The sequence below is a fragment of the Oryctolagus cuniculus genome, chromosome 10 (assembly GCF_051225735.1).
Source record: "Oryctolagus cuniculus isolate XC-2025 breed Fujian yellow rabbit chromosome 10, ASM5122573v1, whole genome shotgun sequence".
In the NCBI taxonomy this organism is placed as follows: Eukaryota; Metazoa; Chordata; class Mammalia; order Lagomorpha; family Leporidae; genus Oryctolagus; species Oryctolagus cuniculus.
In genome coordinates, this window is record NC_142876.1 from 54,730,864 (window position 1) to 54,758,772 (window position 27,909).

A 27,909-nucleotide genomic window follows, 5' to 3' on the forward strand; every position below is an offset into this window, starting at 1 on the left:
ATAACAAACCAGCAAGCACAACCAGCTTTCAACCGATTCAACCAAATTCCTCTTGGGCCGCAATCAATCAATCAATCAATCAATTCTCAAGGTCCGATTTCCTCCCTGTCTGCCATCCACCCTGGGCCTGGGCCTGGGTCAAGGGTTTAGAAGGAAGGCTTTCCACTTCTCAGAAAGGCAAAGAGCAAAAGCCAAACTCCCCGGGGCCGGGCAGGCGGGAGCGACTCAGGCGCGTCCGCTGCAAGTTTGGGCTCACACGCGCGGCGCTCGGCCACTGGGCCACCGGCCCCACCCACTGCCCCGCTCCGCGCCGGGCCGCGTGGGGAGCGCGAGCCGGGTCTCAGGAAGTTTCGTGAGCTCCTCCTTGTCCTGGGAGGTTTGGGGGCCGCATCTTCGTGAGCTCCTGCCCTAAGGGTGCCAGGCGTGGACACGCACGTGTGACCACGCACTCCCTGGAGGTTCCCCTCCCCCTTCTTTCCCGTGTCCTAGTGGCTTGGGATTGGGGCCAGGAGCTCAGGGCCCAGCCGGGCGTGGAAAGGTGGGCGCGACCCTAGTCCCACAGTCCAGGGGAGGCAGGGAGGCTGGAAGCGCGTCGCGTCCGGGACACTCACCGGGACCTCTGCAGCTGCTCCAAAGCGCTGGTGCTGCTGCCCTGGCCGGGCTGCTCCAGGGAGCAATAGGTTTGTGAGGTCTGCCTGGAGAAGGCCATGGGCAGGATTCCCTGAGTGAACGAGTTGAGGCGACCCCGACTGCCGCTCGCACTTCCGGGGGTCCCGGCGCCCAAAAAGGCTGCCGCAGGCACCTGCACGCCGGTAAAGGCATCGTCCTCCTCCAGCTCCTCCTGCCCGGGGTCCCCGGGCCCGTCGGGAGGCTGCGGCGAAGCACAGGCGGTGAGAGGCGCGGGCCGCGGCAGCTGCGACAGCTCCCCCGACGCGCGGCCCGCGCCCAGGGCGCTCGCGAGTCCCCGCGCCGCGCCAGGGCCGGGCACGGTGGCGTGGCCGCCCGTGGCCAGGGGCGGCAGCAGCGAAGGCTGCAGGGAGCAGGGGCCAGCGGCAGTGCCCGGCGCTGGGAGGGCGCCGCAGCCGCCTCGCTCGGCCGCCGCCACCAGCAGGCTGAGCCGAGTCCTCGCGCCGCAGGCGCTGCCGGCGCCCGGCTTGGCCGCGCCGCCCTCGTCGCCGCCGCGCCACCCCTCGTCCTGCAGCGGCGGCCGTCCGTCCAGAGAGATGTTGGTGAGGAAGGAGAGCGCAGCCTGGCGCCGCCGCGGGTCCACGCGCGGCTTCCGGGGGGGCTCGGGCGGCGGCGGCTCTGCGGCCGCGGGCTGGGGCTGAGGCTGCGGCTGCAGCTGCGGCTGCAATCCGCCGCCGGAGCCCGCGGCGTCGGTGCCGGCGCTGCCGCTGCCGCTGCAAGCGGCCGTGCTGGCGGCCGCCGCCGCCATTGTGTCCGTCTGCGGTGGTATTTCCGCGAGGCCGGCCGCGAGAAGCGAGCGGCGCTCAGTGCTAAGCGGCGGGCGCGAGCGGCGGCGACCCGGGCTGGGCAGGGCGCGGGGCGCGGGCGGCGTGCACGGCGGCCCGGCCCCCCCGCGGGCGGGCCATGCTGGCCCCGGTGCTCGGGCAGGGGGCGCCGCGGCCCGCTCCACGCGCGCCTCGCTGGCCGCCCGCCTGCTCGCCGCTCCCCCGGCCGGTGGGTCGCGGGGTCCGCGGCCGGGTGTCCGTATTTATAGGTGCGTGCGCCCAGCGCCCGTGCTCCGAAGCGCTCGTTGCAATAACACCGGATCACGTGTGGGGAAAGAAACCTGGGAAGAAAACAAAGCCGCAGGCGGAGGCAGGCGCGGGAGGCGACGGGGCTGGAGAAGAGGAAGAGGAGGAGAAGGCGAGCTGAGCGCGTGGCGGGGCGGGGACCTGTCGGCCTGTCCCGACCGGCCGAGCTGCTGCTGCTTCTGCGAGAGTTGCAGGCGCCCGGGGCCGGCGGGAGTCGGGTGCTGGAGGCGAGCACGTGTGCTCCGCACGCTGGCCCTGGGACCTGGGGGTGCGCGCCGAATCCTCGCTGTCAGGGCGTGGGGGTGTGCGCCTGGGGCAGTCGTGGGCCCAGTCGTGCGTTGAGATTTGGACCTCGAGCGAGTAACCTGGACCCCGCGTTGCTGGGGGTGGGAGGTGGGAGGTGGGGCCGGGGCGGACAAATAGGTCCTTACTCCTGGTTGCTCGGATGGGTCCGCAGCTCCTGCGTGGACGGCCCCTCCTCCAAGCTGTCGCTGCCCTAAGCTTGCATTTCATTCATTCGCACTCCTTGGGGCTGCGTGGGAGACCCCACGCGTGAACACCACGCGGCTGAAGCGGTTGACACAATCCTCTCGTGTGGTGCTGTCACTCTTCCTCTCCCTCTCAGCAACAGCCAAGGTCAGTTTTACCTCTACTCCCGCGGAGACCCCGCGAGGTTAATACAGCCTCACGCCCTTTCTGCTTTATCACCTGCACAATTTTGTGGCATACCAACGCCTTTTCTCCCGGACCAACACAGACAGTGACGATGCCATTTTTTTCATAAACAATCTTTCTATAAAAAACCCTAACAGGGTTGCCTGCAGCTCGAATCTGTGTGGGGAGAGTCGCAGCCCCACCCCAAGAAGCAGGGGGCTAGGGTGGGGGTGGGGAGGGCTCCCCCGGGAGCAGGCTGAGCACCCCTGGTGTTTCCCTAGTGGCCTAAATAACTTACCCAATGCAGTAAGAAACTTGTCACACTGAATTAAGCCCTGTGATGCCAAAGAAACCTTGCTACACTTTTCCTGGGGAGAAGCAATGCAACCTTGCTACACTTTTCGGAGGGAGAAAACAAGTTCATTTAATTAAAGGTTTAAATTTAGCCCTGGAGCAAACGAGTGACTGCGTTGAAATTCCACTCCCTTTCAAGAGCAGGAAAGTAAACTGAGAAACGGAGGGCGGGCGGAGGGCGAAGGCACCGGGGCTGGAGATGTGGCTCCAGCCTGGAGCGCGAGGTACCTGCGTTTCAGGTTACAGCCGCTCAGGACACACTGGGCAGGCGGCCCTTTGCGTGGACAATTGTTCGTGCTTTATTTTGTGCCATTTTTAGGCCTTTTGAAAAAGTGGAGCCTGATGGCTCTTTACAACAGCCTCACAGCAGCTAAGTCGGAGCTTAATAACTAGCTCTGGGGAACGTCATCAGGGTAGTAATTACTTTCTTTAACAAACTACCTGGAAACCTGTAGGCTGCTTTCTTACCATGGACATAATTTTCATGACTGCTGGCCTGGTGGTGCTGGCTGATTGTGTGAAAGGAAAGACTCCAACTCTGACTCTGGTGAAAGAAAAAAACTATTTAATTACAAAAATGTAAATGTGAATTACAGAACATGAAATAAGCAGAGGAGCCAAAAAGAGAAGAAAAAAAAAGCAACACTAACAATCTCATCTCCCAGGGAAATAACTTAAAATGTTGCTTTCTGTCTTGTGTATATTTTTAAACAAAAGCTAAATGGGGCTGTTGGTATCCTGTGATTTTTGCCTGCTGAGTTGTGATCATCTTCCATTTGGAACGTTCTGTAGCATCATTTAATGACATCCTAGTGTTCAATTGGATGGGGAGTCTAAGCTATTAAACCTGTGCATTTAATAAGCTTGTCTCCATTTTGTTGTTATAAAGATGGCAATGCCTATGGCCTTTATTTTTCTAAGTCTTGCTACCATTCAATAGTGTTTTCCTTGGTTAAAACAGTTGCTGGGGCAAATGTCATCTCGGGTTTCCAAGGCTCCCCATCCCAAGAGGCGATTCCAATCTGCTTCCCCCTGCTCTGGCTGGCTAGTACAATTTCTTTCACCAACATCCGTTTCTTTGCCCATTCGATATAACTTTGCAAGCATCCTACAGGAATCAATGTCTGTTGAGCCTCAGCTGCTTCCATGATCCCCTGGTGAGACTCTTGAAAGATAGGATTTATTGTTCACCTACTGGGTGCCAGCCACAGTGATCACGCTGTGTTGGTGACAGTGGGGGCATTATTTGATTTTTCATCACTTAACCAGGCAAGGCGGGGCACCCATGCATGCTCTTGCGCCCTCTGCTGGTGAGCCTGTTTTATGGGCGAGGGCAGGCTTTAGTCTGTATTTGAGAGTCAGCTCTAAAGGAAGTATTACAGGCTTTGGGGTAAGAGGATCTGGGCTTCGAGAGCAAGTCCCGTAGGCTCCCACAGCCCAGTTTCCTTTGTGGGTTGTGAGGCAGAAGTGAGGGCTGCACAAGGATCATCTTATACACCATACAGTACTTTAAAAAATGTTAGTTGGGGCAGGCATTTACCTGTGTCCCATATGGGAGAGCCTGGGTTGGATTCCTGGCCACAGCTCCAGACTCTTAACTGCTAATGTGGACCCTGGGCGACACTTCAAGTAACTTGACTTCTGCCATCCACGTGGGAGCTCTGGATTGAGTTCCCAGCTCCTGGTCCAGCTCCAGCCATTGCATGCATCTGGGGACTGAACCAGCAGATGGAAGCACTCTCTCTCTCTCCTCTCTCTCTCCCTCCCTCCTTCCCTCTCCCCTCCTCTCTCCCTCACCCTCTCCCTCTCCCTCTCTCTACCCTATCTATCTCAGTCTCCTCTGAAATAATAAATACATATTTTAAGTGTCAGTTGTTATTTAGCCATTGCGATCCACTTAGTCCTTGAATCATTCCAAGTTCATTTATTTTTTAGCCATTTTTATCCATTGACCAAGTATTATTGAGCAACTTCTATGTGAGCAGTGACATATTGTGACAAAGGGATAAAAAGTGTGGCCTTTAGCCATTGTGCCCTTGACAGCTGAGGTGGAAGAGAACAAAAACTCAGGGAAGCATCTATGTGAAGATGCAAAGCAGATTGGTTTCGTGTGGACAAAGCAGTGTGTCAGCAGGTGTGCCAGAGAGCTTGCTGTGGGAGGGGGTATTAGGCAGCAGCCAGGATCCGAGCAGGCCTGGGAGATCAAGCAGCTGAGGAACAGGACCCTTCAAGGGAAGTTTTGCCTACACATTGCTGTTGTGTGGCAGGCAGAGAGGACTAGAACTTGCGATGAAATTCATGGGGCCAGCGGGTGGAAGATTTCTTTCTCTTTCACTCTACCTTTCAGATAAATTTTAAAAGAGAAAAAAAAAACAGTCATCTCAAAATTGGGAAAAAACAATAATGGAAGTTTGAAATGAGGCTTTAAACTCAGATAAACCAGGACTCTAACACCAGCTTAGGCTCTTAGGAGTGTGCAACCTCCTGAAGTCTCCAGCTTGGGCAAGTTATGAGCTTTTTGCCTCAATAGCCTCCTCTGTAAAGGTAGATTTAGCAATATTTTACCTCGCCGAGTCTCGAGGGTCACCTATAATACAAGGTATGTCACTAGCAGCATATATGGCATTCATCGGGTGACTGTTAGAAAAATACAAAGTACAGAAGACACACCTACAAAAGGCCAGGGTGTTTTAAGCTCCAGGGTTTTGTAGTTTTCACCGGTCCTGCCTGGGAGACGGGACTGCCAGAAATGTCAGCTGTCGGCTCCAGGTCACATCAGAGTAGCTTCCCACGTGTTCCCGCGACGTGCAGGCTGCCGCCTGCTGAGGGAACGCACACCGGACCACAGGCTCAGCGCCCCAGAGCACCTGCTGCTTTCCTGAATTCAGAGTGAGAGCTGCTGAGACCAGGACGGGGGCACTCCAAGGGGTGGCCCTCCGTGCCCTGACACATCCCCTGGAACTCCACCTCCCCATGGGGATTTCAGATCACTTCTGCTGCTCTGGGAGAGCACGGCTGGCGGGGGGATGTCGTCATTTCCCTTCCACAGTTTGGCGTGGATACCTCAGTGTCCCCAGAACATGTGAAATCAGATATGCTGTTCAAGACTTCACTAGAAGTTCAGGAATATTGGGTGAAAGAAACCCAGTGAGTCACTGGCAGCCCTGTTGAGCAGCTCAGCGAATGTGACCGCCCCATCAGCCTCGTGTCCGTGCTTCATAAATGCCAACCCCGTGCCGGATGAGGGTTAGGCTCTGCAGGTACCAAAGGAGCACACCATGTGAGCCTGTCCTGGAGCCCTGGAGCTGACGGAGGTGGGAGACACGTTAGCACTTGTATTTTCAGCATCATAGCATAAGTGTGTTTCTAAAACAGCTGTGTGCACAGGGCACAGCTGCCCCCTGCATGCTTTCCCGAGTAGAAGCTACTGTGACCCCTGACCCAGAGCAGCCCCTCCAGGACACTGCCTTCTCCCTACACAGAATGAAGTGCCACGTGGTCCTGGGCTTCCTGCTTCTTCCAGCCATGGTTCTGACCTCCAGGTCTCCTGCTGCTGCCTGAGGGCCCACCCTGCCCTCAGTGATTGACACCAGCAGCCCCTGACAGTGTTCCACCATTGGCTCAGATGGGTCTTGTCTCTGGACCCCAGCCACTGCCTGGAGGAGAGAGGAAGAGGGACATTGAGAGGAAGAGTGACGTTGCTCCTGCTTAGGATGAGGGCAGGCAGAAAAGGCTGAGGACAATGGCTCAGGCCCAGGATGGGTGCAGGTGCCTTGTCACTCTGAAACCGCGTGTCAGTGTTCCAGGGAATCATCTCCACAGTCTTGTTGGAGGGCTTTCCAGAGACCCTGGTGCAGATACACTTGTTCTTCACACTTCCTCGCTTTGAGATTCCCCCTTGGCCTCAGCCCTGCCAACTGGGGTGGAGGAGGGATGGGCTTTCAGAAGGCGCCACTCTCCTGGGAGGGGCCTGCGCAGCTTGGGTTGAAGTTCCAATCTGTCACTCACTCTGTGACCTCTGGGTCTCAATTTCTATGTCCCTAAGCCACAGCAAATCCTATTGACCTTGCTTGGTTGTTACGCAGGTGAGAATCAAGGCATGTGTATAACACCTAGCAGGTGTCTAGCACACAGAGGCTGCTTGCAAGCGGTGGCTGTGGTCATCCTGCAGAGCCCCGGGGAGTAGACTGCTCGGTGAGTGAGCAGCAGACGTTTTGTTTCGTAGCCTGAACGGGGAAAACTCTGGTTTCTCCATTTGCATGGAACACTGAGGACACCAATATGTGATGGGATTTTCCCACACCTGCCAAATCTCCAACGCCCTGGACGCTGACTGGGTGTCCTACAGCTCAGTGCAATTCTGAGACCATTGACCTGGAGTGTCGAATGCCATTCACCCACACTCCTGTCCAACTTGGCTATGAATCAGGGCCCATGAGCCTCTCCTTAGGTTTGATAATCTACTAAGATCACTCAAGCAACTCGGGGAAATGCTCCCTTACGTGTACTGGTTTGTCATAGATAAACTGTGGCATAGAAGGGTAACCCTCTGTCTGTGACACAGACATCCCATATGGTGTCCTGGCTGCTCCACTTCCAATCCAGCTCCCTGCTAATGGCCTAGAAAAGCAGTGGAAGATGGTCCAAGTGCTTGGGCCCCTGCACCCACATGGGAGGCCTGGAAGAAGCTCCTGGCTCCTGGCTTTGGATTAGCTCAGCTCTGGCTGTTGCTGCCATTTGGGGAGTGAACCAGGGGATGGAAGACTTCTCTCTCTCTGTCTCTCCCTCTCTCCTTCTATAAATCTGCCTCTCAGATGAGTAAATAAATCTTAAAAAAAAAGAATAAGACACAGGTGAAGAGGATCCCAGGGCAAGGTCTGGAAGGGTCCGAGCTGAGCCCAGAAGTCTCCTTCCTCATCATCTGTGGCAACATGGATGTGGTCGCCAACCTGGAAGCTGTCCCAGCTCTGTCTGTTAGGGGAAGCTCCATCACATAATTATTCACTCAGTCTCCAGCTCCTCTCCTGTCAGGGATGATAGGGCTGAAAGTCCCAATCTCCTGATCATGGGTTGGCCGTTCTGGTGGCCAGCTGCTGTCCTGAAGTCATCCAGGAGTGCAGCAAGAGTGGCCTTAGGACCAAAGAGTCTTCTCACCCAGGAAATGACTTCCCGGATCAAAGACCCACTGTTAGGAAAACAGGTGCTCCTAAGGCTCTCTGAGCCAGGAACTGAGGGCAGAGGCCAGATGGCTACCTTTGCTGTCGCACTGCCCTGGAAGAAACCTGGAATCAAAACCCTCAGGATCACACATCCCAGAAACTTCCGTGAGATGCCCATTCATCTTCCTAAAGGGGGGGTGGTCACGCCCAGAACGCCACCTGTCATTCCACAGCACGACGGGTAGGATATTGGCATTTTTAAGCAAACCACTGCATGTTCTTTGTTGTGTTACCTTTGTATTCATCCTCATGAGGATGAACAAGTGTGGGTAATACTCCGACTCCCCACCAACTGCCCCTAAAGATGGAGCAGAATATACCCACAGTCTGAGGGATCTGTAGGTGGGACTCTGCATGGGACATCTCTTTGAATTCATCTTTTTAGATTACAAATGAAGGAGCTATGGGGCCAGCCTTGTGGTGTAGCGGGTAATGCACCCGCCTGTGACGCCGGCACCCGATGGGGCACCGGTTCACGCATCCCAGCTATTCCTCTTTGGATCCAGTTCCCTGCTAATGGCCTCAGAAGCAGTGCAGGATGGCCCAAGTGCTTAGGCCCCTGTCACTGACATAGGAGACCCAGATGAAGCTCCTGGCTCCGACCTGGCCCAGCTGGGGAGTGAGCCAGTGGATGGAAGATCTCTCGCTTTCTTCTCCCCCCCTCCTTTCTCTTTCTGTTTCAAATAAATAAATATTTATTTATAAATTTATTTATAAATTCTGTTTCAAATAAATAAATCTTTCTAACTGTTTCAAATAAATAAATATATCTTTTAAAAAATGAATGAACTATGAGAATTGGGCATGTGACAAAATTGATATATCAAATCAGTAAAGATAGATTCTTGATTCAGTGGTGTTGGGACAGTTGCCAGCTTGGGGCAGGGAGTCAGTCCCAACAATTTGTACCACATTAAATTCTCGATGGAAGAAAAATTTAAGTGCACAAAGTAGAACCATGAAGATGTTATCGAGAAGTGCTAAGGAAAGAAGTTATTGATAGAACAGTACTCGCAGTTGGTTTTGCTCACCCCTGAAACCTCAGTGTCTGGCATAAAGTCAGAGTCCAATAAACTTCTGATGAAAGGAATTGAGAGAATGCTTTAGTATTAATTTTTAAAAAAATCATGTATTTACATTTTATTATAAAGGTAAAAAGAGACAGAGAACAAAGTCTTCCATCCATTGGTTCAATTCTCAAATGCCTGCAATAGCAGAGGTGGGGCCAGGCTGAAGCCAGGAACCAGGAACTCAATTCAGGTCTCCCATGTGGGTGGCAGGGACCAAAGCACTCGGGCCTGTAAACATATGTTATAACCACCTCAGCTGGGGGTGCAATCTTGTTTTCTTTTTAAGAGATGCATTTATTTACTTTGAAAATCAGTTACAGAAAGAGAGGGAGAAAGAGAGAGAGAGAGGTCTTTCATCTGCTGGTCCACTCCCCAGATGGCTGCAATGGCCAGAGCTACACTGATCTGAAGCCAGGAGCCAGGAGCTTCTTTGGGGTCTCCCACATGGGTAGCAGGAGCCCAAGTAATTGAACCATCTTCCACTGCCTTCCCAGGTACATTAAGGGGGAGCTGGATCAGAAGTGGAGCAGCTGGGACTCAAACCAGCATCCTAAGGATGACTTACAACCAGAAGCTTTAAAAACAAAAGTGAGTTCAGCTACCAAAACAAAAATCACAGATGACTACATGGAGAAAAGCAAAATGAGGGGAGGGCGTGGGTGCTGTGCTGCAGCAGCTTACGATGCCTTCGCAACAAGCGCACCCCGTATCAGAGCGCCAGTTCAAGTTCCAGCTGCTCCACTTCCCATCCCGCTTCTTGCTCATATATCCTGGGAGGCAGCAGATGATGGCCCAAGAGCCTAGTGCCCTGCCACCCACATGGGAGACCCAGATGGGGTTCGATGTTTTTCTCCTTCTCTTGCTGTGCTTTTCAAGTAAATGAAAATAAAAAATAAAACCAGGGATGGACATTTAGTGCAGCGGTAAAGATGTCACTTGGGATACCCACATCTCATCTCAGAGTGCCTGAATTCCAGTCCCAGATCTGCTCTGGATCTACCTTCCTGTCAGTGTGCACCCTGGGAGGCAGCAGATGATGGCTCATGTACTTGGGTCCCAGCAGTGTAGTGGGAAACCTGGATTGAGTCCCTGGCTCCCGGCTTCAGGTTGACCCAGCCTGGTTGGTGTAGGCATTTGGGGAGTAAGCTAGCAAAAGAAATACCTTTTCCTCTGTCTCTCTGCTTTTAAAATAAAATGAAAATAAATAAAACACAATGTTTTAAATTAAAAGACAAATATGCAAGAGGGAAATATTCGCAATGCATATCACAAAGGATACCTTTCCTTAATATTAAAGAAATCCTAAATATTGGTTTTTAAGAAAAAGGCCAATAGCACAGAAGAGAAATGAGCAAATGAATTGGAAGAACAAGGGGCTCTTAAACACAAGAAGAGATCCTCAACCTCTGGTAATACGGACAAGCAAATAAAAACTCTTGTGAGATACAACTTTCCACCATCAGATTTGCAGAGGTGAGAAAGTCTGAGAACACACCCTGGCTGTTGTGTATTGGCTCAGGGAGAAGGAAACACGCTAATAGATAGATTGGAATGTCTCAGAAGTGACCGGGCCACGTAGTGTGTCTTGTGACCCACTTCTAAGCATTCGGTCGACAGATACACTAGCATGCGTATGAGTGAAGACTGCTTTAGGTTTGTATGAGACTGTTGCAAAAGGTTCATGGAAAATGGAATTAAAGCTATGAGCTTATTTTGCTGCACAAAAAATTTGATGTAAAAATTATTTTCATAACACATGCATAATGTATATTACAAAGAGACTGTGTGTGTTTTCAAAATTGCCTTGCATGGAACCTACTCCTACTTTAATTGCACTGTTCCACAGACGTTTTGAAGTGGCCTTGTTATTTGCTGTGATGATGTTTTGTAACAGGAAACCATGAGGGAAGGCCGTTCCAGGGCTGTTAGCAGACTCTAACACATCCATTCATGAAATCGTGTGCAGCTGCTAAGTGTGTGCAATAGCTGGTCTGTCTGTCTTATAGCAAAGACCTCCAAGATGCACGTGAGAACAGCAGGCTGTGGAGTAGTGTTTTATGGGCTCATTTGCATTGAAAAAACAAGTGTGGGCAATAAGCTTGGAGGTCAAGTCACTGCTTCCCAGGCAGAGTCTGTGGCTCCTTGTCTCCCGTACCCCATGACCCTCCCCACCTTTGCATGTGCTGCACTGCCTGGTGATCATTGTCTTCCCCTCCACACACACTGTGCCTGGATTCCTTGAGGCCGAGGACCCTGTCTTATTCATCTTTAAATTGTTAGCCTAGTACACAGTAGGTAATCAAAAAGAAAAAATAATAATGGAATTATTGAGCATGAGCATACCAAGAATCCTGGAGTCCTGCCTGAGGGAGTGGCAGAGGCTGCCTGGAAGTTTGGGGGAAGTCACTAACAGGTGCACTCAAGCTGAGCTGAAAGAAGGGATCCCTCACCTGTAGGACAGGGCAGGAACAAAGCAGACATTCAAGGGGAGAGAACACCTTACCTCTGGGCAGGAGAATGGAGGGAAAGGATCCTAGGAAGGCCCAGGATACTGAGTTCTTCAGAAGTTAGGAGACCAGGGATTGGTGTTGTGGTGTAGTGGGCTAAGTTACCACCTGTGATGCCCGCATCCCATATGGCATTGGTTCGTGTCTTGGCAGCTCTTGCTAGTGTACCTGGGAAAGCAGCAGAGGATGGCCCAAATGCTTGGGCCCCTGCATCCCACATGGGAGACCTGCAAGAAGCTCCTGGCTCCTAATTTCAGTCTGGCTCAGCTCCGGCTGTTGCAGCCATTTGAAGAGTGAAGCAGCAGATGGAAGATCTCTCTGTCTGCCTCTCCCTCTCTTTTTCTCTGTAACTCTGACTTTCAAATTTTAAAAAGTATGTAAAAAAAAGAACTTAGCAGACCCATTTTATTTTACATATATACTTTTTTAAAAAACAAATTTATTTTATTTGAATGGCAGAGAGAGCGAGGGAGGGGGGGAGATGCATCCTTTGTCTGCTGGTCAGTCCCCAAATGCCTGCAACAGCCTGGACTGAGGAGCCTGAAACTGAGTCTCTCAGGTGGGTTGCAGGGACTCCAGTCCCTGAGCCATCATCTTCTGCCTCCCGGGGTGCACATTAGCAGGAAGCTGGGTCAGGGGGGGAGGAGCTGGGACTGGAACCTGGGCACTACAGCATGGGACGTGGGCACCCCTCGTGAGGACTCAAGCCCTGCGCTGCTCCCTCCCAGATGCTCATTTAATGGGACGTTTGAAAGGGGTTCAGGATGCAGGACAACTCTGTCGTGGGCGACTGCTTCACATGTCACAGGTCGCCTTGAGTCTCTGGCCTCACGCATTCAATGCCAGTAGAGCACCCCAACCATGATGACAACTCATGCACATGGCACCCCTTGGGGAGAGACCCCCCTAGGCATGTGTTAGCCTTGCTCCCATTCCTGCAGGGGCTGACAGGCAATGCTGGGCGGCCTGGGGCAGGCTGCAGACCACGTGTGGACATGGGCAGGACAGGCCAGCTTGAGAGGTTTGAATGTGAAGGGCTTGGCTTTCTCCAGAACCCAGGGCCCAAGGAAACAGCCTGGAACCGAAGGCCTGAATTGCTGCTCTGATGAGCCAGCATGGAGCCGGGGGCCCCAAGGGGCCCAGCCTGTTTGAGGTCTGAGGCCTCGGGCAACCCCTTCCTGCCAGCGAGGTGGCGCCTGGTCAGTGGGCTGACGGGCCACGTGGAATTCTGCTGACCTGCAGAGCTAAGCATAGCAGCACCGTTACAGCAGCTAAACCGTGGAAGCAGCCCAAATGCCCCTGCATGGATGAATGCACAAACAAAATGTGGTGTCCACATACAAGGGCGTACAACAGAGCCTCAAGAAGGTGGGGGAGGGGGATGGGGTGTCAGTCACATGCCACGCAGTGGTTGGACCTTGAGGACCTCTTGCAAAGTAGAATAAAGCAGTCACAAAAGGACAAGTGGCAAACGAGCCACTTCTGTGAGAGACCTGTGGTTGTCAAAGGCATAGGAACAGGAAGCAGACTGCTGGTTGCCGGGGCCTGAGGGGCCAGGCCGGCTGCCTGGGGAGTTGGTGATCAAGGACACAGTTTCAGCTGTCAGGAGGTAGAGCGAGCCCTGTGGATGGATGGCGGTGCTGGTTGTGCCATGGTGTGAACACGCTCAATGCTGCTGAACTATGCACTTTAAAAACAGCTAAAATGATACATTTTACGTCATTAAAATTACATATATAAATTTAAAGAGAGATCAAGTACTAATGGAAGACTAGAAATCAAGGTTCAGCTCTTTTGTTGACCAGGCTTGTGGATCTTGGCCAAGTTCGCCGCTCTACTTCCCAATCTCTTCCTCTAGGAAACAGCAATCCTCGCTGGGACATTACTGGAGTCGCTGCAGATCTGAGCTGAAGTCTTGGGGCCCACGCTGCCTGACACAGTGCTGGGACTCGGGCAGCACTGTGTGATAGTGTGCACGCAGGCTGCATGCGGTCCCTGCTCAGGGACACTGTCTTCCCCTCACCCACCTCCCAGACCCATTTGGAGCACTCAGGAGCAAGGGAACAAGGTTAGGCACAGACCAGGGATGGCCGAGGGAGCTCGGACAGTGGGCGTCCCCCTGGGTCTTCCTGCCTGTGCGAGGGCCTCCACCCATCCCCACTGAGCCCCTCCCATCCATCCCCCACTGAGCCAGTTCCCCAGGGAGCTCTGTGCGCCTTCCCTTTGCTCTTCTCCTCTGACCCCCAGAGAAGGCGCTCCTTCAATGTGCAACCTCCACTAGCCCCCTTGGGCCCGGAGGGAGAGGTGATCATGGGTGTTGACAGCAACAACAGCTCATTTTCTTCTGTTTTGATTAAACAATCATATGATTGGAAAGTGCTTCCTGGTGTAGCAATTAAGGACTAGCTGGAGGAGAAGCCGAGAGCACTTAACCCAGGTAGTGATTAACAGCTGGGAGATGTTAGACCTGGAGGGGACTCGCCGCTGGTGCACACCCTGAAACTGGCAGCAAGAGAAAAAGAACAAAAGCAAGACCTACGCTGTTTCCTTTTAGGCCTGGAACGTTTAACGCTGGAGCGTGCGTTGCCATAGACACGTTGCTGGCTCCGGGCGGCTCTGGGCTGTCCACGCCTGCACCCAGCTGCCCAACGATGCCACGTGGCTTTCAGCAGAGCAGCTGCGCCTGGCCAGCGCCTATAATGGATATCTGCAGCTCCGGGCTCCCACGGAAATCCTCAAGCCCTCACTTGTCACCGTAATTTCCTTGGGAAGTGTGTCTAATTACACATTGCTTGCTGCGTGCTGCAGGCTGTCTTCTTGTATACAATCCACGAATTGCATAAAACCACGAAACTGTGAGGGCACTCTGGAGTGCTCCAAATTGCTATGTAGTTGTTTTTAACTTGGTAGTTAAGCATTAGTAGGTGTAATAGGGCATCATTTACGTGAACAAAAACAACATTAAAAGAACAGCAAGGATCTCGTTCTTTATAATTCTCTGTGGAGGGCAGAAACCATTTCAGCAAGACAGCTATAAAAATGATAGAATTTCCAGCTCTAAACCACAGACTGTTTATTTCACCCATGACAGCAGGGGATTCATAAATGATTTTGGAATGTTGCATGGGACCTGCCTTTCAGGAGACTTCTGATACTTAGTTTCTTGGAGGTGAAAATATCGTTACCTCTGGACTCTCTGACGTCAGGAAATTCTCCAGGATGTACAGCAATGCTCAGCACTCATTCCTGGAGGAGCCTCTGAAGTCAAGGGGAATCTGCGTCCGGAAGCGACTGTTGCCTCGTGACATCGTCTCTAAGCTGGCAGGACTGGATAATTCCTTAGCTCTTAAGTAAGGGGCAGCTGTCAGGCATGTGGACTAAGAGAGAGAGAGAGACAGAGAGAGACATAGAGGGCGAGAGAGCAGGGTGGGTTATTCAATGTCCCTTTAGCATTTTTACAGATAATTCAGTTATATAAGCAAGTTGTTTTGTTTGACAGGTTGCTTCAAACCATTTTCCTTTAAGAGCTTGCTTGCTCACGGGGGCGGGTTTTTGGCCTAACAGCTAAGACACTGGAGTCCCACGTGACAGCTCCTACCTAGGTTTATAGTTGACTGTTCATAACCCCAGCCTCCTGTCAGTACAGACCATGGCAGGCAGCCGTGAGGGTTCATGTAGTTGGGTCCCTTTGAGCTTCTGGCTTTAGACTTTAGCTCGGCCCAGCCCCCATGACATTTGGAGAGTGAACAGAGATCTTTCTCCCCCGAACCCCACCCCCCGCCAGCCACACACACACAAAAACTTGCCCTAGGATGAAACAATAGAAACATCTAGAAGCCTCTCCTTGGCTCCATTCTCAGCCCCAGCTATCACCTCCATAAGGGCAAAACTCTGTGTACCACTGGGACCTGGTGCTTGCAGGTGTGGCTACTGGCACCAGGACACCACCAGGCTCGAGTGTCTGTGACCTGGCCTGCTTGGAGGCTACCAGATTCCAAGCCTGAAGAAAGTTAAGGGAAAACCACATGTCATTGGCCATGGACCCTGTGGGGTGTGAAGCGGAGGGGATCACTCTCTGGAAACCTCAGAAATGAGCACACACAAATGTTCCAGAAGCATCTGTGCGGAGCCCATCAATGGCATTCAGAACTTGCTGACTCCAAATGGGACCTCACTAAAGTCAGCACATTTAAAAACATCTCCTCACTGGTTCACTCCCTACATGCCCACAGCAAGTAGGGCTAGACCAAGCTCAAACTGGGAACTAGGAATTCAGTCCAGATCTCCCACGTGGTGGTAGGGACCCAACCATTGAACCATCACCTACTGCCTCCCAGGGTGCACATTCGCAGGAAGCTGGAATCAGAAGCATAACCAGGACTCAAACCCAGGCACTCTGACAGGGTACGCGAGCAACCCAAGTGGAATTTGAACCACTAGGCCAAATGCTTGCCCTCACTATATACACTTAAAACGTATTTATAATTTGTGTATCTTAGAATCAATCATGCAAAGGTAAGTTGACAACATATCCTCTATCCATAGCTAAATACTTTTCAGAAACTGAGATAAAGTTTTAGAAAGAAGTACGTTTGCTTTAAATGAATGAAAAATCCACGTGCCTGGGGTTTGAATAAGCCTGAAATTCACAATTCATTTTTAACACTTGCCTTTGTTCTGCTTTTAGCATGATGATGATCAATCAACAGACACAAGAGTGAGTGCTTGGAGCAGTGTGAATGCTGAAGATGCCGTGCTGTTCATTGTCTCCTGACCAACCAGAACTCTACGTGAGTGGGCAGAATTCTTTCTAGTTTAGTGTCTAGAAAAAATCTTACCATCAATTCATGCTGATATTAGCAATTTAGAGTGTATTAAAATGTGGAATAGGGACAGGTGTCTGGTGCTTGGAACACTGGCATCCCATATCACAATGCCTGGGATAGAGTCCTAATTCCTAATTCTAGCTTCCTGCTAGCGCATACCCAAGGAGGCAGCAGGTGATGGCTCAAGTACTTGGGTCACTGCCAGCTATGTGGGAGACCTGGACCGAGTTCCCAGCTCCTGATTTTGAACTGGCCCAGTGCTGACTCTTGTGGGCAATTGGGGAGTGAAGCTGTGAATGGAACATCTTTCTGTCTGTCTCTGTTTCTCTCTCTATCTTTCAAATAAAATGAAAATAAATAACTTTTTTTTTTACAATGTGGAGTAGAAGAAGGTTTAAACCTCAGAATAAGGAGCTGAGAACAGTCTTTGTAAAAACTCAGTTACCAGTACACTGACATGATGTGTCAAAACTTTCTAGAAACTGTCTAGAAAAATCTGTGTTCATGGAAACTCTCCAGCATTCCCTCCTCCCAGCGTTTTTATGTGGACCAGCAGTACAGGAACACGTCAAGTGTGTTGTGTCTCCAGCTGCGTTTCCCAAGGAAAATATGCTGTTATCAAGTGTGTGCATGTTGTGAAATTTTTACAGCTTATCAGAATTTTCTCATTAAAAGAAATATGTGCCAGGAAGCAAGGCAATAACACACACACACACACACACATATCCTTCAAAAACTCAGAAAGCCTGTGTCAATATGATTTCAGATAAGCAGAAACCCAAGCATCCAATATAATGTTGGCAAAGCCAGTCAACAACAAAAAATCATAATGTTCTACTTGCCTTACCTCACCTGCATCTGTGTAACCTGTATTTTATTTTGCTTTTTAAATCGCTATTTGTTTGAGAGGCAGAGCTACAGAGAGAGACACAGATAGACAAAGAGAGTTCCTATCCACTGACTCCCCAAATGCCCACAACAGCTGGAGCTGGGCCAGGTTGGAGCTAGAAGCCAGGAACTCAATCTGGATTTCCTGCATGGGTAGCAAGGACCCAACAGTTTTAAGTCATTACCCGCTGCCTCCCAGGGTACCGGTATCTTAGCTGCTAGGCCAAATCCCCACCCATGTACACTGTATTTTAATAATTTTTAATATAGTCAACCATCATCCTAATTTGTTTCTACTTGGGAATTTTACTAGGAAATATAGTTTCTAATTTTCAGAAGAAAAAAATTCATTAAATACTAAGCTGTGAATGGCAATAATTTACTTAAGGCATAAAAATATGTAGTTTATGAAAATCACATTTAGAAGGAACATAATGATTTACTTCAGGTTGTCATGAATATTAGCCCCAACAAATTCATGAATGCCACATTTTTTTAAAAGATTTATCCACTTATTTGAAAGGTAGTGTTACAGAGGCAGAAGCAAAGGGGGAGGGGGGCGGAGAGAGAGAGAGAGAGAGAGATCGTCCATCTGCTGGTTCACTCCCCAAATGGCCATATGGCCAGAGCTGGGCTGATCAGGAGCTAGGAGCCAGGAGCTTCTTCCAGGTTTCCCACGTGGGTGCAGAGGCCCAAGCACTTGAACTATCTTCCATTGCTTTTCCAAGTGCATCAGCAGGGAGCTGGATCAGAAGTGGAGCAGCCGGGACTCGAACTGGCACCCATATGGGATTGCCAGCACTGCAGGCTGTGGCTTTACCCTCTATGCCATAGCACCAGCCCCTGCAGATTTATTTTGTTCATAGTTTGTATCAGGACTCAAATAAGTTTAAAAATTATTGGCAGAACAGATAGATCAATGCTTTTTAAAAAATTTTTTATTTGAATTGTAGAGACAGAGAGTGCTCCTATCTGCTGATTCACTCCCCAAATGTCAGGAATGGCAGAGGCTAAGTCAGGCCAAAGCTACGAACTGGGAGCCCAATCCAGGTCTCTCTAGTTGGTGGCATGGAATCAACTACTTGAACCACTGGCTGTTTCCTCCAACAGTGTTCATTAGCAGGAACCAGGACTCAAACCCAGGTACTCCTATGTAGGATGCAGGAATCCCAAGCAGTGTCTTAACCCCTATGCCAAATCCCCACCTGATAAATGCTTTTTAAATTTATTCCAGATACCAATCTGTTACTGATTCACTTGCCAACAATTTTAGTAAATATTCTAGTATATTCCAGCCTACCATTCATGGTGCATTTAAGTGAATTTCTCTATCATGTTCAGTTTTTTTTTTAAAGAATAAATAAAAGAAATTTATCAAAGCATAGGGAGAGGTAGAGAAAATGTTTGGACAAGCTGTTCCCTTGAATTTGATTATACAAAGGCACCCAAAGCCCAGGAACTTGGCCCCTCCTCCCTGTGAAGCAGGCTCACTCTCTCTCCCTCTCTTGTGCACGTCTGGGCTCGCTGCCTGGAGGTGGCCAGTGACATTTATGTGTATCAGACCAACGCACAGGTGGCACTCTGCCAATAGAGCTGGGTGGGGAACTGAGGCTGGAGTACAGAGAAACCCAAGGACCTGGGCAGCAGTGACTGAGAAGCAGGAAAACTACAGAAGGGGAGAGCCCAGGGCTGAATGAGACAAGCCAGAGTCCGAGCACTTGTCAACTAGGAGGGTTGGTTAAAATTGAAGTGCAAAGTCAGGACACAAAGGATGAGGCCTGTGCGCATTTGCTTCCCTCCCTCCCACTCCTGTACCTTCAACAAGTGCACCCTCTCTTGTGCTAGGGTTGCTCAAAACCTGCTCCTCTTGTAAGGTGAGTACTCACTCCCTCTGATTCACAAAGCACTCACTGCCCTCTCTAAGCCACAGCTCTTCTTATGGTTTTGACTTAGATTGTGCAACTCACTCGGGACTTGGTCTTCTGGTGTCTCTTGGCATCTTTGCAATTGCCATTGCAGTGTGTCTTGCTTCCCCCAACCTGATCAATAGTAAGAGAGGCCCGAGGGGAAGGCCAGATGTGCCCCTCTGTGACGGAGCTGCTGGCCTGTGGTTTATTAACATTTTCCTGAGTGGAGAAAGGATTGTTCCCAGAGTCTGAAGCTCAGGCTGAGTGCTGCAGGGTTGAGTGGTCTGAGCCCTGCTCGGAGTCTGGGCATGAGTTCCAGTGCTGCTTTCTCACTACTTATACCATCTTCTCATTTTTCTCTCTAATTCTGCTTTAACTTTGTGCAACTGCTTCTAGATTCTAGGAAATTCTCCCCTCTTTCTCAGACTTGCAAACACCCTATTCTGATTGTATATCAGCATTGTGTTGACTTTTTTTTTGTCAGGCAGAGTGAACAGTGAGAGAGACAGGGAGAAAGGTCTTCCTTTTCCGTTGGTTCACCCTCCAATGGCTGCTGCAGCCGGCGCACCGCGCTGATCCGAAGGCAGGAGCCAGGTGCTTATCCTGGTCTCCCATGTGGGTGCAGGACCCAAGGACTTATACCATCCTCCACTGCGCTCCCGGGCCATAGCAGAGAGCTGGACTGGAAGAGGGGCAACCGGGACAGAATCCAGCATCCCGACTGGGACTAGAACCCAGAGTGCCGGCGCTGCAGGCGGAGGATTAGCCTATTGAACCTCAGCGCCGGCCATGTGTTGACTCTTGAATCCTGACACTCCTCCAGTCGTTCAGGCTTGGGCTTTTCTGACTCACTTCTCTCAGTTCCATGAAGGGCTTTGTGATTCACCCTCCGTCGTGGGTTCTTCCCAGGCCTGGACTGTGTGCCCTGATGATCAGATTCAAAGAAGAGCTCCCCGGGCAGCTACTTCTGTGCTTTGCTTTCCTCTCTTCGGTGCTGTTCAGTAGGGGGCATTAGTGGTACTGGGAGGGGAAGTTCTATGTCTTTATTGTTTTTTAAAGATTTATTTATTTATTTGAGAGGCAGAATTACAGGGAGAGAGAGAGATCTTCCATCCGCTGGTTCACTCCCCAAATGGCCGCAATGGCTGGCACTGTGCCAGGCCAAAGCCAGGAGGTTTTTCCAGGTATCTCATGTGGGTACAGGGGCCCAAGCACTTGGGCCATCTTCCACTGCTTTCCCAAGTGCATTAGCAGGGAGCTGGATCAGAGGTAGATCAACCACAGCTCGAACCAGCGTCCATGTGAGATGCTGGCACTACAGATGTTGGCTTTATCCGATGCACCGCAGCACCAGCCCCCAATTCTGTCGTTAGATTAAAGGATGTTTAGCACCCCGGCCTCCCTCTGCTCCCTGAGAACCAGCATAGCCAGCAGTGAGTACAGCTGGCAAAAACTGTCCTCACAGATTCCCAGATGGCCCGTGGGGAAGGCAGAGCACACCCAACTGAGTCACTATTTTGGATGCTGCCTCTCCACCTTGCACCCCAAAATGTGCACACACCCTTCCCATTATTGTTTGTGGTTCTATCAATAGACTTTTTTTTGAAAGTTTGTCATATCTTTAAGTCATTCTTCCTTGTGGAGTTTGTTGTATTTTGCCTTGGAATGAGTCATATGCTTATTTTATTTTGTCTTATAATAGGAGAAGTGCCAAACACACATACAAATGAAGAATAGTACAAGGAACCCCCATGGATCTGTCATCTGGTAGTTTCAACAGTCACCAACTCAGAGATGATCATGAACCTTTTGGATAAACTTCTTGATACTTCTTGGCTTTTTTAAGCCAAAAAGGACTGAGGTGAAACCCTTGTTTAATTCTCCGGAACTGCAGCCTTCCTTAGCACATTCCTCCTGATTTGCTAGACGGGAACCCTTGTTGTAGCCACCTTCTTGGCTGCCACTGTCTTCTGAGAACAGACAAATGCTCAGATAGGTCAAGGATGTGCAGATGCGCGGATTCGGCAGAGGGAGATGCGTGGCCGCTGTCTGGAGGATGCACGTCTCGTCACTACTCTGTGCTGCGTCTGTGATCGTCTGCTGATCTGCAGTGGGCAGCCGGGAGCCACATCTCCCGTTTGGCGGAGTGCAATGCAGCTTAACACCATCTGCGTATCACTCCTGCTTCTGCTTCTGGTGTTTCCTGGAAAGCTCTCCAGCAGCCCTCCTGTTCTGTTCCCTGCCTGTCCTGTTGATTTGGAAAAGGGTGTCCCTCTGTGAAGGTACTAGGCATGATCATTCTCAAGCTAGCACTTACTGAAAGCAAAGAGACTGATGTTCAGTTTTATCCATAAAAGTATTTTGAAAAAATGGGGCCAGTGTTACAGTGCAGTGGGTTAAGCTGCTGCTTGCAATGCCCACATCCCATATCAGAGAGCCGTTCTGCGTCCCGGCTGCTCCACCTCTGACCCAGCTCCCTATTCATGTGCCTGGAAAAGCAGTGAGCAGTGGCTTTTCCTGCATTCACTTGGGAGACCCACATGAGGTTCTGGGCTCCTGGCTTCAGCCTGGCCCAGGCCTGGCTGTTGATGCCATTTGAGGAGTGAACCAATGGGTGGAAGATGTCTTTCCCCTCTGACTTTCCCTTTCAAATAAGTAAACTAATCTTTTTTGTTTTTAAGATTTATTTTGCTTATTTGAAAAGCAGAGTTACAGCCGGCGCCATGGCTCACTTGGCTAATCCTCTGCCTGCGGTGCTGGCACCCTGGGTTCTAGTCCCGGTCGGGGCACCGGATTCTGTCCAAGTTGCCCCTCTTCCAGGCCAGCTCTCTGCTGTGGCCAGGGAGTGCAGTGGAGGATGGCCCAAGTGCTTGGGCCCTGCACCCCATGGGAGACCAGGAGAAGCACCTGGCTCCTGGCTTTGGATCAGCTCAGTGCGCCTGCCATAGCGGCCATTTGGGGGGTGAACCGAACCAACGGAAGTAAGACCTTTCTCTCTGTCTCTCTCTCTCTCACTGTCTAACTCTGCCTGTCGAAAGAAAGAAGGAAAGAAAGAAAGAGAGAGAGAGGAAGAAAAAGAAAAAAAGAAGAAAGAAAGAAAAGCAGAGTTACATAGAGAGGGAGAAAGAGGAGGAGGAAGAGGAGAGATAGAGGAAGGCGGGGGTTGGGGGCAGGGTTGGGAGAATGAGAATATCTTCCACCTGCTGGTTCACTCGCCAGATGGTTGCAATGGCCAGAGCTTGGCCAGGCCAGGAGCCAGGATGCTCATCTGGGTCTTCACTTACCCTGTTGACTTATGGGCAGCTTTTTGAAGGCAAATTGATGAACCGTGTAAACACTAAGCTTAACCTGGAGCACTTGTAAGTGTGTACCATTAACTGTGAGGCCTCTGAGCTCTTCAGTTTATCCTAAGCGTTGTGACCTTGACCTGGAATGAAACTTTTGAGCCAGTTCTCTCACTGAGTCATAGCCCTCCTCCACTTTTTTTTTTTTCTCCCCTTCAACTCCTTACCTTTGGTTGGGTGTTCAAAAAGAGCCTAGACCTGTGCTGGCAAAAGCCTGGACAATTTCCTGGGTACCTGAGATGCAAGCAGCTACAGTGGAAGGAGGTAGACGTTAAATGCTCAAAGCAAGCTCTCCAAAGGAATGAGATCTTTATATTCAAGTAGTGGGTGATCCACTGTGCAGAAAAGCCTTGTGAGCATACTTTTCAATTTCCACAAGTCTGACTGTTTGATCTTCCTTGTGCTTGTAACATTACCCCCAGATTAGGAGCTGTAGCAGCGTTCCTGTACCATCGTTATTGATGTGGACCACACCAGAGTGATTCTAGCAACCTGCCTAAAACCTCACAGTTCTGCAGCGAGGCAGTCTGGAGTGCAGGTCTCTGCCAGAAGAGAACCTACAGTTTGCTCGGCCTGGCTTCTCATTCTCTCTGCTTTCGTCAAGGTCTTAGTCATCCTGTCCAGCATGACCAGTTTTAAATTATTCATTTATTTAATTTACTTGAAAGGCAGAGAGAGTGACAGAGAGCTCCTATCCACTGATTCACTCCCCAAATGCTGGCAACATCTGGGGCTGGGCCAGGTGGAAGTGGGTACCCAGCAACTCAGTCCAGGCCTCTCATGTGGGTGGCAGGGACACAACTACTAGGATCATCACCTGCTGCTTCCCGAGTCTCTGTTAGCTGGAAAGTGGAGCTCGGAACAGCTGAGACTCAAACACAGGCACTGTGATGGTGGATGCCGGCATTCCAAATGGCATCTTTACTGGCACACCCCCAGCAAGACCACTTAAACGGCTACCAGGGAGCCAACAGATCACGGTTGTGAGTTGTGGTCTATAAACACATGGAGACAAGTGGTTGTGGGAGCTGAAAAGTGTATGTGGAAGCTCTTTGTAAGCTACCAAATCCTATTCAATAAAGACATGATGTTGATACAAACAGCACATGGCACCTCTGGGTGAGCAAGTCATTGGGTTGAATTCTGTCTGCATCATCTCATTTAATCCTCAGAACAATTTCTAATGTTTTGTTATTATTTTCTTATATATGAGAGTACAAATATAGCAACAGCATAAAGGTGTTTGACAAGGCAGCTTTTAATGCCACGGAGAGTACTCTAGGCAAAGCCCTCTCCAAACCGTTGATGTTTACTAGAAAAATGCGAGAGGAACAAGAAAGGCTGATGGGCACCACAGACAAGCCCAGACAGGCAGCTCATCAGAGCTTTCTCTGGGGGTGCGTTCATGCCTCATCGCTCACATCCCAGGGATTTCCGGGCGGGACGGTTTGTTTTAGGTGGCAGCTTGACTGGCTATGGAATGCCTGGAGAGCAGCTGGAGCGCTTCTGCTGGCTGTGAGGATGTTCCCGGATGAGCCTGCATGCACGCTCCACACTCATTTTGGAGGGATGGCGTCCAAGCAGAACAAGAAGGTGAAGGAAAGGCAAATTCTGTCTCTCTCCCAGAGCTGGGACAGCCTTCTTCTCCTGCCTTTGGACATCTGAACTCCAGGCTCTCCAGACTTAGGCCAGTGACCCCCACCCTTGACCTTGCACTGAGTTACACCAGTGACGTCCCAGGTTCTGAGGCTTTGGGGCTTGGGTGGAGCCACAGGACCAGCATTCCAGCATCTGCAGCTTGCACACAGCCCACCCTCCTCTGTGATCACACGAGCATATTCTGCTGGGAGACCCTCCCTCTGCTTTCTCTCTGTAGATCCAGCGAACCCTGGCTAACATACTAAGCATCTCAAAATATTATTCTTGGGGGCCGGTGCTGTGGTGTAGCAGGTAAAGCCACTGCCTGGAGTGCCAGCATTCCTTATGGGCACCTGTTCGAGTCCCGGCTGCTCCTTTTCCAATCCAGCTCTCTGCTATGGCCTGGGAAAGCAGCAGAAAATGACCCAAGTGCTTAGGTCCCTGCACCCATGTGGGAGACCTGGAAGAAGCTTCTGGCTCCTTCCAGTCATTGTGGCCATCTGGGGTGGGGGGGGGGTGAACCAGCGGATGGAAAACCTCTCTCTCTGCCTCTCCTTCTCTCTCTGTGTAACTCAGACTTTCAAACTAATAAATAAATCTTTAAAAATTATTCTTAAGAATTATTGTGTAGCAGAGACCTGCAACTTACATAGAACAAATCATCCACTGCCAATCCTGTGGTCCGAGCTCCTGCAGCTTCTTCCTCACTCTGGTTCATTCATAAAACAAAGGAAAAGCCTTCAGAGGAAGGGAATGTGAGACTGAAGACAGTGAAGAAAGAACCAGAGGTTGAGAAGACGAGATGCCAGCTTCTTTCAGGATGATGTTACTTCCTTTTGCAAAATATTAGCTCGCCAAGGCATATGTAGCAATGGGCTTCCTAAATGTCTAACAAAGAGAAAATGATAAACTACAGTGTTGTTTTAAAGACATATAATGGAATAGTTGGAGATGATTAAAATGAAAATTTTGAGGGGCAGACCTTGGCACAGCTGTTCAGACTCCACTTGGGATGGCTGCCTCCTATGTTGGAGAGCCTAGGTTCAAGTCCTGGCTCTGCTCTCCCTTCTGGCTTCCTGCTAATGCACACCCTGGGAGGCACAGGTGAGGGCTCAGGTAGCTGGGCCCTGCCATCCATGTGAAGGACCCAGATGGAGTTCCTGGCTCTTGGCTGTGGTCTGCCCCAGCCTTGGCCTTTGCAGGCGTTCAGGGAATGAGCCAGCAAATGGAAGATCATTCTGCTCTCTCTCTCTCTCTCTCTCCCTCACCTATTCAAATAAAAATAAATAAATAAGGGAAAAATTTTAATGTCTGAAAATAATATAGTGAAAATTAGGTTATAAAACTGTAAGTAAGTATGATCAGAAAGCAGTTTTATATACACATATGTAATATATACCTTAAAATGTTAACAGAAATTATTGTTGGATATTGGGGTTGTGAGGTTTTTAATTTAATTATTATGCTTTTCATTATTTTTCAAGTATTTACAATGAGCATTTGTTATTTTTATAATAAAAGGTGGATATGAAATAGTAAAGAGACTGTAGTTGTGGTTTTAATGCAGATAAGAGTTTCCAAAAACAGGGACTGGCACTGTGGTGTAGAGGCTAAGCCTCAGCCCGCAGCGCTGGAATCCCATATGGGTGCCGGCTCGAGTCCCAGCTGCTCCACTTCTCATCCACCTCTCTGCTATGGCCTGGGAAAGCAGTGGAAGATGGCCCATATGGCATCCCATACAGGCACTAGTTCAAGTCCCAGCTACTCCCCTTCCCATCCAGCTTCCTTCTAATGGCCTGGGAAAGCAGTAGAAGATGTCCCAAGTGCCTGGGCCCCTGCACCCATGTGGGAGACCCGGAAGAAGCTCCTGGTTCCTGGCTCCCAGCTTAGGATCGGCCCAGCTCTGGCAATTGTGCCATTTGGGGAGTGAACCAGCGGATAGAATATCTTACTCTGTATCTCTCCCTCTGTCTGTAACTCTGCCTCTCAAATAAATAAATCTTTAAAAAAATAAACAAATAGAAAACAAAGCAAAGTTTAGATTAGCGTTTCCCAGCCATTGGCCAGCCGTCAGGGAGAGGGGAGAGGCACAGTCACAGTACTCCGTGGACAGGGCTTTCGTGGGGATCTATGAGAGCACCTAGGCCTCAAGTGTGTGCAACAGAGCGCAGCTCGGGGTCAAGGGCATGGGTGAGCTCCCTTCTAGCTTCCTGCTCGAAGTTTCCAGCTAGAAGAAACAGTGCCCTGTTTGCTGTTGGAACTGTCTTTGACTCTCCCGTGCTCCTACTTGCTAGTTTGGAACATTATTAAGCTCCTTGCGCTCTCTGGCTTGATATAGCGTGAATGCTACTGGAGGATTGGAGAGGGGAGAAGGGGGAAACTCCCCATCCCCAAGATCTAACCACTTGCCCCTTATGGCCATCCCCAATAACTAGGGCCAGGTCTATGTAACCAGAGGAGAAGGCACTGGCAGGAAGAGGACTCTGTGTTGTGCTAGCCAGCGTGTTCCAGAGGAGCGGAGAAAGCGTGGATGGACTGGATTCTGAGGGTGCCGGCTCAGTGAAAATGGAACACAAGGTTGGCCAAAGGAGAGTTTCCCAGTGTGGGAGCCCTCTCCCAGTGTACAGGACACGGCGGCCTGACAAGGGCTCCAGGGGACAGTGCTACCTGCTGAGCGCATGGCTCTCAGAGGCGGAAAAGCACCGAGAAGCTCAGCGTTACCAGACCCATTGAGAAACTGATGGCACTGTCCTCCCTATCTCTCTGCCTGGAGTGGGGTTCCAGTTTGCAGCCCCCTAGGGTCTGGTGACAGAGTCCTGGGCTCCATTTATGCCCCCTCTTCTCCCTGTGCTTCCAGCCTTAGTAGCTTCCCGTGGTTGCTACCCTGGCCTCTGCACACTTTCATCCCTCATGCAAACAATTCTCCTTGATTAAGTTCTCTCCAAAATAGCCACACTGGTTCCTGGGACCCTGACAATACAATAGGTGATAATTCAGGATTGTGCTGGGAAATGCACTCCAGCTTAAAGGCCCAGGGAGGTCATTCCAAGGATCTCTATGACAGCCATACAATGCAGAGGCCGCATACACCAGGGCCTGTGTGTGCAGAGAATCATAAATAAGCCTGTGTCAAAGAAAAACAAATTGAATATCTTGATAATCCGGGTTTGAAGGTGGGTTATGCTATCCAGAGAAGCGATTTATGGCCTCAGGAATGTGCTTGTTGATTCCTGAGACCTTCAAACAGAGCTTGCTCTCTCGAGAAGGCACCTCCTGGGAGCACCCACATCTAAGAGAACCTCAACAGAGCCTGGACACAGGACGACAGCTCCGCCGCTGTGCTGAGCGTCTCAGGGCAACAGCACATATGTAATTCTTTAAAAATCATCTTGGGGTAATTACTAGCTGCTTTTGAAATAAAAAAAAATGCTCAACTCTGTATTTATTGTCAGGATCATAATTTGTGAAATAAAAGAATTACCAGCTGTGAGAGTTTTGTCACCAATGGAAATCCACGTGCTAGTGGCTGGTGGAGAACAGTTCCTGGCTGTGCCCCATACACAAAGAGGGAAATCAAAATGCATGCATACACATGCAAATCTCAAGTCATCAATGAACAAGAGTGAGCCGCTCACGTGGCCTGGCTTGAGTAGTGTCTATTGCGCAGAGCTCTGAAGGATGGCAAGGCACTGTGCAGGCGTGAGCAGAATGGGAATTCAGGAAGAGCCAAGAGCATCAGCTGAGA

At 50.4% G+C, this 27,909-nt stretch overlaps 1 protein-coding gene and 1 long non-coding RNA gene across 11 annotated transcripts in view; one reads left to right on the forward strand and one right to left on the reverse strand.

Moving 5' to 3' along the window:
* CABLES1 (Cdk5 and Abl enzyme substrate 1) overlaps positions 1-1,579 on the reverse strand; it is a 105,185-nt gene extending 103,606 nt beyond the window's left edge. For 7 of the 9 annotated variants that reach the window (XR_016214108.1, XM_089305275.1, XM_089305277.1 and 4 more), the window contains exon 1: positions 612-1,579. Coding sequence is in view for 8 of the 9 variants with exons in the window: in XM_089305275.1 (XP_089161401.1) it covers positions 612-1,435 (824 nt within the window). In the remaining variant the exon portion in view is untranslated. The remainder of the gene's footprint in view (positions 1-611) is intronic. The other 2 variants (XM_051851355.3, XM_051851354.3) reach the window with 2 other exon arrangements.
* LOC127492304 (uncharacterized) lies at positions 1,091-26,072 on the forward strand. 2 transcript variants are annotated; one of them, XR_016214110.1, is made up of 4 exons: positions 1,091-1,229; positions 16,249-16,351; positions 20,885-21,464; positions 22,949-25,685. It is a non-coding gene; the product is annotated as an uncharacterized LOC127492304 (long non-coding RNA). The 2 variants fall into 2 exon arrangements; XR_016214109.1 differs by having other exon boundaries at positions 20,885-26,072.
* The last annotated feature ends 1,837 nt before the right edge of the window (positions 26,073-27,909 follow it).